Raw genomic sequence first — 9,418 nt, forward strand, 5'->3', positions numbered from 1 at the left:
GGTTATTTTGGGGGTTTTTTTGGCTTTTTTTTTTTTTTTTTAAAGCTCTGTTCTTTTCTTGGTAGCCTGAGATCTGTTTATCTATACTTAAGGTTTTTCTCATCCACTTCCTTCTTTTTTTTGCCATTCCTCATGTTTCTTCCTTTTTAATATACTACTTTCTGTTTGGTTGTAAAACTCCAAGAAATGATTAAGCCTAATTTGAGATGTTTACCGAATCAGTTCCTGCCGCTCTCCCCCCACCAGAACACAACAGATTGCTGTGGAATCTTGGATGTCACAAGCAGACAGATGATAAGGGCTTAAGATGGATAATGAAATGTTCGAAACACAGATGGGCCTGTAAATCAAGTTTCATTTTCTTAGGATTTCCTTCTGACATTAAAAAAAATAATAATAATAATTAAAATTATTTTATACCAGTAGCCCTTGCAAATGGTATTTCTGGGGCCCTGTCGTTCTGCTGCTGCATTCATTGTTTGACGGGAAGGTGGTCCCTGCTTGATAGATACTCTGTGCCGGGGCAAAAGTCTACCTTGAAGTCTTTTCTAAAAGCTGGTTCTTTGAAAGGTAAATCTTGCACAGCCATATGTGGCACTCAAGCCGTAGGAGGATTTAAAGTACATGAAATTGATAAAATGAGGATTGTTATCTTAGGAGGTATCAGGTACTATTTAAACCCAATTAGGCATGCATAGGAAAGAAACTAAATCAAACAGAAAAAGTATTTCCATTCGTTTGTTTTAATCACAACAGAGAAGGGGCCGAGGGCACAAGTAATGCTGTGGATTTCCACTTTCAAGTTATTAAGCCCCTTTCTCCTTTCTCTCCAGCATTGGGCACTGGCCAGGATGAGGCTGGTGGTCACTCAGGGTACCCCCCTGACCACTGCTCCATGCGAGGAAGGCTTGACAGCTATCACTGTGCTGGGCAGCGCTCAGAAACCAGGGACTCCGGCTGCCAGACTGAGGACGTGAAAGTTGTGCCACCCTCAATGAGAAGAATCAGGGCCCACAAGGGACTGGGCATTGCCGCCCAGATGAGCCCCTTCTCTGGCTCCTCCGGCAACATGTCTGTGCTGAGCGATCCGGCGGGTGTTGCGTTCCCTTCTCGCCTCAACAATGACCCTGGCTTCCACAGTCTTCCGCGTTCTGGGGCTAGGGCTGGTGCTCACTCCCTGGGTGCCCTGGGCCCCGCAGATGATGTGGAAGGTTCCTTCCCCTACCAGAGGGCACACTCACAAGGAGACAACAACTTAGGGCATTTTGGAGGTGCCCTGAGGTCGGGAACACTTTTGAGGCCCAAGTCCCAGGAGCTGCGGCACTTTGAGAGTGACAGCATACCAGGCCCAGCATGTATGGTCTCCCCTCATGCGACCTACTCCACCAGCATCATCCCCAATGCCACCCTCTCGTCATCTTCCGACATTATCGTTCTTCACACCGCTCAGAGTGTGGGGCAGCTGGACAACAGAATGGCCAGCTCCTCGTACTCAAGGATAAAACCCAGACACAATGTGAAGGTTGGTCACCAGTCCCCCAGCCACCGCTGGAGTGATGGCCACTCCTCCGTTCATTCCCAGCCCTTCGACTCCCATTCCCCCAGTGTCACCACATTGCTGTCCCTCTGTGACTCAGAGGCCTCTCCCAATGGGTCCCAAGCTGCACCCTGTATTTGCAGAAACACCCTGAGCTTCCCAGCCCACTCCCAGGATGTGGATGGCAAGAGTGAGTCCAGCTCTTCCGGGGACAGAGGGCAGGGCAGCATGGAGCCCTGGGAGTATAGGGCCTCCGGCAGCGGGCGGGTGTCCCCCCTGAAGTCCCATCTGGCTGGCCCTGGCTGCTCTACTCCCACCAGTAACCAGAGCAGCTGCAGTTTGGACCAGACATCCATCAGAGAGGATGCAGGCTCCCTGTGCTCCGAGGACCACACTGGCTACTACAGGTCCGTGCACACTGACTTGGGGTGCGGGCCTGGGAATCTGTGCAATAGCAGTGGTGGCTTTGGGAACCCCAGGCACAGCGTGGTCAATGTTTTCGATGGAAGAGCTCAGAAAAGCCAAGGGAACCAGTCAGGTTACCAGGATAAATCCCTCCCAAGAAACATCTCTTTGAAGAAAGCCAAGAAGCCTCCCCTGCCACCCTCCCGGACAGACTCTCTCCGCAGGATTCCCAAGAAGAACGGCCAGTCGAACGGGCAGGTGCTCAATGAGAGCCTGATTGCCACACTCCAGCAGTCGCTGCAGCTGAGCCTCATGGGCAAAGGTGGCAGCTCGGCCTCGCAGAGTCCCTGCAGTGACTTCGAGGAGCCCTGGCTACCCCGCTCCCGGAGCCAGAGCACGGTCAGTGCTGGCAGCAGCATGACCTCCGCCACCACCCCCAACACGTACTCCCTGTGCGGGGTCACGCCATCGCAGAGCGACACAAGCAGCCTCAAGTCGGAGTACACGGACCCTTGGGGTTACTACATTGACTACAGCGCCGTGCAGGAAGAGCCCGGGAACCCAGTGGGGCGCTGCTCAGCCAGCGGTGGAGCCCTGACTGGGAATGGGCCGGCCCACCACATCCAAGCGGGGTCCAAGGCCACAAGGCCCCAAGCGCCTGGCAGCTGGGTCAAACCAAAGGCCACCTCGCCGGAGAAGTCCCAGAGAGTCACTTCTCCATCCAGTGGGTATTCCAGCCAGTCGAATACACCCACAGCACTCACCCCCGTGCCTGTGTTTTTAAAGTCACTGTCACCAGCCAATGGGAAAGGGAAGGCCAAGCCCAAGGTCCCAGAGAGGAAGTCCTCTTTGGTCTCTTCGGTATCCATGTCCTCCTCGTCCACGTCTCTGTCCTCTAACACGTCCGCTGAAGGCAGTGGCACGGTGAAGAAGCTGGATGCTGCCCCAGCCCTGCCCCTTGCTCCTCCTCCAGCCCCATGTCCGACGGTGGCGGAGGAGGACAAGTCTCCCCTTCTCCCCCCACCTCCTGTAGCAGACAGCCCCGAGGGCTCCCCTCTGCCTCACTCGCCTGTGTTTCCCCCCCCTCCCCCAGAAGTGCTCGCCCTCTTCTCCCCCACTGACGAGTGCCTCCCCCCTCCCCCCACTGCACAGAGCCCCTTTATTCCAGAGGCACTGGCTTCCTCGCCAGCACCCCCATCTTTCCTGCCCTCCTTGGAGCCCCCACCTGCTCCCCCCCTGGACCCCAAATTCATGAAACACACTAGGCCTTCTTTCAGAAGCCCTGGGCAGCCCGAATCCTCCCGGGAGGCCTTCAGGCCACCTTCAAACAAGGAGGAGGGCGGCAGACCCCCCATGCCCCTCATCACAACGGAAGTGCTCCAGATGGTACAGTTGAGGCCCGTGAGAAAGGGCTCGGGCACCGAAGTGGCGCTGTCGCCTGAACCAGCAGCTCAGGAACAACGAACTCCGACTGCTCCACAGTATCACTTAAAGCCATCTGCTCTCCTGAAATCCCGAAATAGCATAAATGAAATGGAGAGTGAAAGCCAGCCTGCCTCTGCGACTAGCTCGCTTCTGACGCCTGCCAAGAGCCCGAGTCAGGGTGACCGAGACAGTGCAGCCGAGCGTGGCGGTCCTGAGAGCCGTGGCTATGGAGCTCCAGGTCCTGGGCCAGGCACCGGGGAGGCAGAGTCTGGGCCTGGCCTCAGGACCACCCCACTCCCAGACTCTTCACCTATCAGGAAGCCGCCCCTCATCTCCAAGAAGCCCAAACTGTTCCTGGTGGTGCCACCTCTGCAGAGAGATTTGGAAGCGGAGCCCTTGGAGAATGTGAGCGAAGTCCTCCGAGCTGTGCCCAGCCCCACCAGGGCAGAGGAGGGTTCCGTGCACAGCAACGAGGCAAAAGGGACTTCTGCAGCACGAGCCAGTCCTCATGCCACAGACCCCAGCAGCTCGGTTCTGGAGGGAGGAGCTGCAGGGTTCGTGGAAACCAATGCCCCCATGGTACAGCCCGATGCCTCACCAGCCCCCACGCAGGCAGAGCCCGCAGGGGACGGCGCGGATGGTGGGGGCAGCGCGGAGAGCTGCCCTTCTCCACAGGATGGGGAAGGTAAGTCTGGCTTCTCTCTACCGTGTTTCTCTTCATCTGCAGCTGTGCCAAATAGGGCTGCTGAGTTTTACATATGGAACCCAGGTAGATCAGATTTATCCACATGAAAGCCAGCAGCATGTGGGCTTTTGCGTGTAAGTTACAACTTCACATTTTGTGACTTTTTTTTTCTTCAAAATCCAGGTCTAAGGGGAGAGCTTATAGAGTTTGCAGAAAATAGAGAGGTGGGGGTGGTTTGTAGCAGGCTGGGTATGAAATAGCAATGAGTAATCTCCCTGCTGTAGAACTGCAAAGAAATGTTCTCCCGGAATTTAAGAGCAGTCCAGTACGAGTTCTGTAGCAGACAGGAGTGAGCCCTGGCCGGCTGGCTTGTGTCATTTCCTGCGTCTTTGTAAAACCAAGAACCGCAGACCCCACTGTGTCCCCTGTGGCTCTCAGACTGTCGGGAATGGCAGGGAAGCAGCGGATTTGGGAGCCTGGCAAAGGACTGCAGTCCTGGTCACGACATCTCATTGCCTGCCTGCTTGCTTCTCCATAGCTGGGGTGCAAGAGACACACTCAGACGATCTCTCCTTAGAAGCCTGCGACGCCTTCAACAAAGACGACAGTGAGGAGGTGACAACCCCCACAAGACCCAGGACCACTGAAGACCTTTTTGCAGCTATTCACAGGTATCCAAGATGCACCCTTCTACTTCAGTCTACCTTAGAATTCATTCTTTCCAAACGGTTCCTCTGTCTTCTTTTCTTGAGGTTTCTTCTGCCACCCGGCCGTGACTCATTAACTTTATTATTGACTCCCCCCGCCCCGTGTTTCTCTGCTTTTATGGGCTCTGACTCCAATCTCTGTGTTGCTTTGTTCCCCTGAAACAGTGTCATCGTAACTGATGTTGGGGACAGAAGCTCGGTGGGATGGTGGGATACCTTCTGGTAGGCCCTGCTCTTGATGGCAGGAAACACAGTGTGTCAGTCCTGAGGTGGTACTTACAGGAATTGGTTAGAGCAGCCGGTGAGCCATCCAGCACAAGGGACTTAGAGGCACAAACTAGCGCTATGGCACCTCTTCTTAAGAGTGTCTTAGGGCCCCCTCCATTTCACAGAAAAACTATAATTTTGTGGTTCGGTTCTTTGACTCCTTTGATGTGTCAGTGAAGATACATCTCTTTACACCAGAGGGAAGGGAATTAACTTTGCATGCTACCGCAAGCCACTAGTGCCATCTACTGGCATCAGAAATTGTTGGGTTAAAGAAAAAGTACAGCGTCCATTTTTCAAAATAAAGTGCCAGAAGGGCCAGGGATGCAGCGGCAGCTTAGCAGTGCAGTGCCTGCCTGGCAGGTGCAAGGCCCTGAGTTCAATTTCTGTAACCAAAAAGAAAAGTGGGGGGGAAAGGACCCAAATTTAAAAAAAAAACAAAAAACTTTTATGGAGTGGAAAGTATGTCCCTACCTGGAACTCCCCATGGAAATACAGATAATACCTAACTTCAGGCGAAACTAAGCTGGCAAATTGAGGTATTCACCAAGAATTACATCTTCTTTGCTGTGGCATTGGTGTATAGACCTAAAAACTGTTCCCTGTAATGTTGTCTGACTGGTTTCTTTGATCTTATCACACACAAAAAGTTGGAGCCAGGCCTGGTAGAATGTGTCTGCAATTCCAGCAGTGAAAGAGTTGAGGCAAGAGGATCTCAAGTTCAAATCCTGTTTGGGAAACCTAGCGAAATCCTATTTCAAAAAAATGAAAAGGGCTGGGGATTTAGCTCAGTGGTTCCACTGCCTGCCTTGCAAGTGCAAGGTCCTGAGTTCAATCCCTGGGACCAATATAAATAAATAAATAAAAGGGCTGGGGGTATAACTCGGTGGTAGAGCTCTTCTGGATTTGATCCTCAGTACTGGAAGAAAGAAAATGACTGGTTATTCAACTGTTCTTCAAAACAGAAAAATGATGTGGTGTGTCTTTCAAAACCAAATTTAGTGGCATTTTCTAGAGGTGTACATGGATGGTTCTTACTTTTTCTACACCAGACACATAATAAACGCTCAATAAATATTTTCTGAGTTGAATGAAACCAACTGGAATTTAGCTGTTAGGAAATCCCCCCAAAACTCAGTCTTTCATTTAGGGTACAGTGTGTTGAATTGCTAAATATATACGGATATGTATTTATAATAGCAAGCCACGGGGTTTATGTTGCCTGGTTGCTCTGTGTACTAAATACTTGGTCTCAAGGAAACCCAACTGAGGCGGGGCCAAATAAGTGCATAGTTTTCCCAAAACTACACCAAAGGTCTCTTTTATGCTTTATTTTGGCAGCTTTCAGAAGGCACTAAAATATGTTTGGTTTCTCCTAATAGACAGTCCCATGTACTACAGATGTCCACATGGGCCAGTCTGTTATTCACTACATACATGAAAGAGGTAAAGGCCAAGAAGGCTTGGGATGCTTTGCAAAGAGAGAACAAGGACCCAGGCTAATTTCCGTTGTAGCATTGGTACTATGTTAGCAGATGTAATAAAAATAAATCTAAAACCTGTGCTATGTAGGGCTTTATTTTCATGTCATTCAGCCCCTAACTTCATAATTTAAAATAAAAGAATATCTAAATCGAAACCTAGCTTGCAAATCTTATAATGCAAATGAATTCACTTCAGATTTAAAGCCAGATGGAAAGTGTAGAGCACCATGTGAGGTGTGAAGTTTTTATATTTATTGAAGTAATTAGTTTTTAAGCCAGTGTTAACTGTTTAAATACTTTTTATAGCTGTCTTCTTTAGAAACACACACACACACACACACACACACACACACACACACACAGCGAATTCATATGTTTAAATTTAATTCTCACTTCAAGTACCAGCTGCTCTCGAGAAACAGCGATGCTCTACTAAAAACCTACCTTATCTTTCAATTCTGTCTCTACAATTGAAGGTCATAGCTTTAATCAAGTGTAGCTGTAGGTTAGTTTATGTGTCAGTACGCCCGTCTCTCACATCAAGAACCAAACAAAAAATTATAGCACGGGCCAGTATCTGAAAGAGTGAGGGTAGCTGAGCTGCTTTAGAGGGTCCCCAGCACACACTGAGAGGCCGTGCACTTTGAGTGGCAGGAAGTGCCACTGAGTCCTGGTGCTCATCCTAACCAGTGGGTCTTCTTTCTGTACTCTGTTACTTTCTCTAAAACCCAGCATGGTTGGACTGGACCGGTGATGGCAAACCTTTTAGAGCTCTCATGAGTCAAACGGCCCACTGAAGCACCTGTGCCCTAGATTCACTGGGACTGGACTAGACTACTTCTAAAGTCTGTTCCAGTTCTACAGTTTGGAGATGTTCTTCCCTCTGTGTTTTGTTCAGGGTCATCCATTACCTTGGTTCATCCAGGGCACTGCTCTTGTTGACCAGCGGAGTAGAAGCACTGAGCCAGTCTTATAGGCCATACGCTGTGTCCTGCGGGAGCTGTTGTCCCATCAGCTCTGGCCACCCTTCGGACCTTGCCTGCCACTTTGGTGGCTTCTTTTTGTCCAGAAACATGGAGACAACTCTGGGAACACCACGGTGCCAGGGCAGCCACCTTTGTCATTGCTGTAAGCCACGTGGAAACTGAGGCTTGACCTAGTAGCAGAAAGCAAGCATTTGTTTCCTCCACGGCCTTCAAAGCTTTGTGAAGCACAAGTATGGTGACATAGGTGTGGCATCTAGTGCAGAGCATACAGCTTTGCTTGGTGCACTTGGCTTCCAGTCTTCCTCTGCATGCAGCGCAACCTCTCCCTGCTGCAGGGGCTGGGTATTCATAGCAGGAGAAGAGGCAGAGTTAGGTACTGGGATTGAAACCAGAGCTTTCCTACTGAGCAACGTCCCCAGCCCTTTAATGAGACAGGGTCTTGCTCAGTTGCCCAGGCTTTGCTCAGAACTTGCCATTCTCCTGGCTCAGCCTCCCAGGGTGCTGGAGTTATAGCCCTGTTCCAACCACCCTTGGTTCCATGTCTTTTTTATTATTTCTAAATAATCTATCAAGATTCCATCAGGCAGCTCTTGCCCACTGACACTTACTGTATAGTTGTCAGGAAGAGACCAACCGGGTGCTCTGAACTTACCTGTCTTCTCATCCCTGATTTACTGTCAGTATCAAAACACATTGGCCGGGGAGATTCTCTGAGAATGAGGGCAAGAAATCCCCATGGCAACATTTTCCTTCTCCCCATCAGCTCCTGCTCCCCCACACTGCACCCCATCCCTCGCATTTTCTTACTCACTGAGGTTTTTTTGAAGTCCACCCTGAAAGAGGGTCTGGTACAGAAGGTACACTCTTGCTTTCTGGGAGACTGAATTCTAGAAGTTGGTGTGTAGTCTTTGTAAATGCCAAGGAAGACAGGTTCAGAATGACTGAGAATGCGGAGGGTACGGCTGTTCTAGAACCTGGAGTGAGGCATATCTTATGGGGGGAATATTCTGGCACAGGCCTGTGTGCAAACATCAAATAAGAAAAGCAAAAGTAGAAAGAAAGGCCACGTAGCATGTGACATTCTCTCAGGGTAGTACTACTCTGCCCATAAGGATACACGAGTTATTTTCAGGAAAATGGATGCAACTTGAGACCATAATTTTAGGTAAAATAAATCAGAGGCCCAAGCTTAAATATCACATGGTTTCTGTTATGTGAGAAGCCCAAAATATAAATAAAGAGCAGAATAATAGAGCTGATGGGAAATGGAGACAGATCTTTTGCAGTAGAGAGATGGAAGCGGGGAGGAGGGGAAGGGAAGGGGGTGGAAAAGCATGAAGGCCTTATGTCCATGCGCCAGTTCCCACAAGGAGTGGAATACTGCAAACATGTGCTAATAACATTTTTTCAATATTCCAACGAGAGTGGAGACTTTCCGTAATGAATCTCGTAGGCAGTTTTGGTGATACAACGAAGTATTCTTTTTTCAAGGGTGTTCAGTTTTTCATAGTTAAAATTAAGTTTTGAAAGACAACCTTTAGTCGTTGATGTGCTGAAGAAGTGGCCAAGGTGAATGAGAGTTAACCTTTATCTCGATGCCCTTAAATCACAGATCCAAAAGGAAAGTCCTTGGCAGGAAAGACTCCGAGGACGACCACTCGCGAAACCACTCTCCCTCCCCGCCGGTGACCCCCACGGGCGCCGCCCCCACTCTGGCCTCCCCCAAACAGGTGGGGTCAATCCAGAGGAGCGTGCGCAAGAGCAGCACCAGCAGCGACAACTTCAAAGCCCTGCTGCTCAAGAAGGGCAGCCGCTCGGACACCAGCGCCCGCATGTCGGCGGCCGAGATGCTCAGGCACACGGACCCGCGGTTCCAGAGATCCAGGTCGGAGCCAACGCCCGACGCCCCCGAGAGCCCGTCC

General features: G+C 50.4%; 1 protein-coding gene across 1 annotated transcript in view; it reads left to right on the plus strand.

Annotated features, from left to right (window-relative positions):
• Positions 1 to 9,418, plus strand: part of Nhsl1 (NHS like 1) — a 126,110-nt gene that overhangs the window by 113,669 nt on the left and 3,023 nt on the right. The window contains exons 6-8 of the mRNA XM_033763158.1: positions 834 to 4,052; positions 4,591 to 4,723; positions 9,109 to 9,414. Coding sequence (XP_033619049.1) covers positions 834 to 4,052; positions 4,591 to 4,723; positions 9,109 to 9,414 — 3,658 coding nt within the window. The remainder of the gene's footprint in view (positions 1 to 833; positions 4,053 to 4,590; positions 4,724 to 9,108; positions 9,415 to 9,418) is intronic.

The sequence above is a fragment of the Fukomys damarensis genome, unplaced genomic scaffold (assembly GCF_012274545.1).
Source record: "Fukomys damarensis isolate Sample0158 unplaced genomic scaffold, DMR_v1.0_HiC HiC_scaffold_14, whole genome shotgun sequence".
NCBI lineage: Eukaryota > Metazoa > Chordata > Mammalia > Rodentia > Bathyergidae > Fukomys > Fukomys damarensis.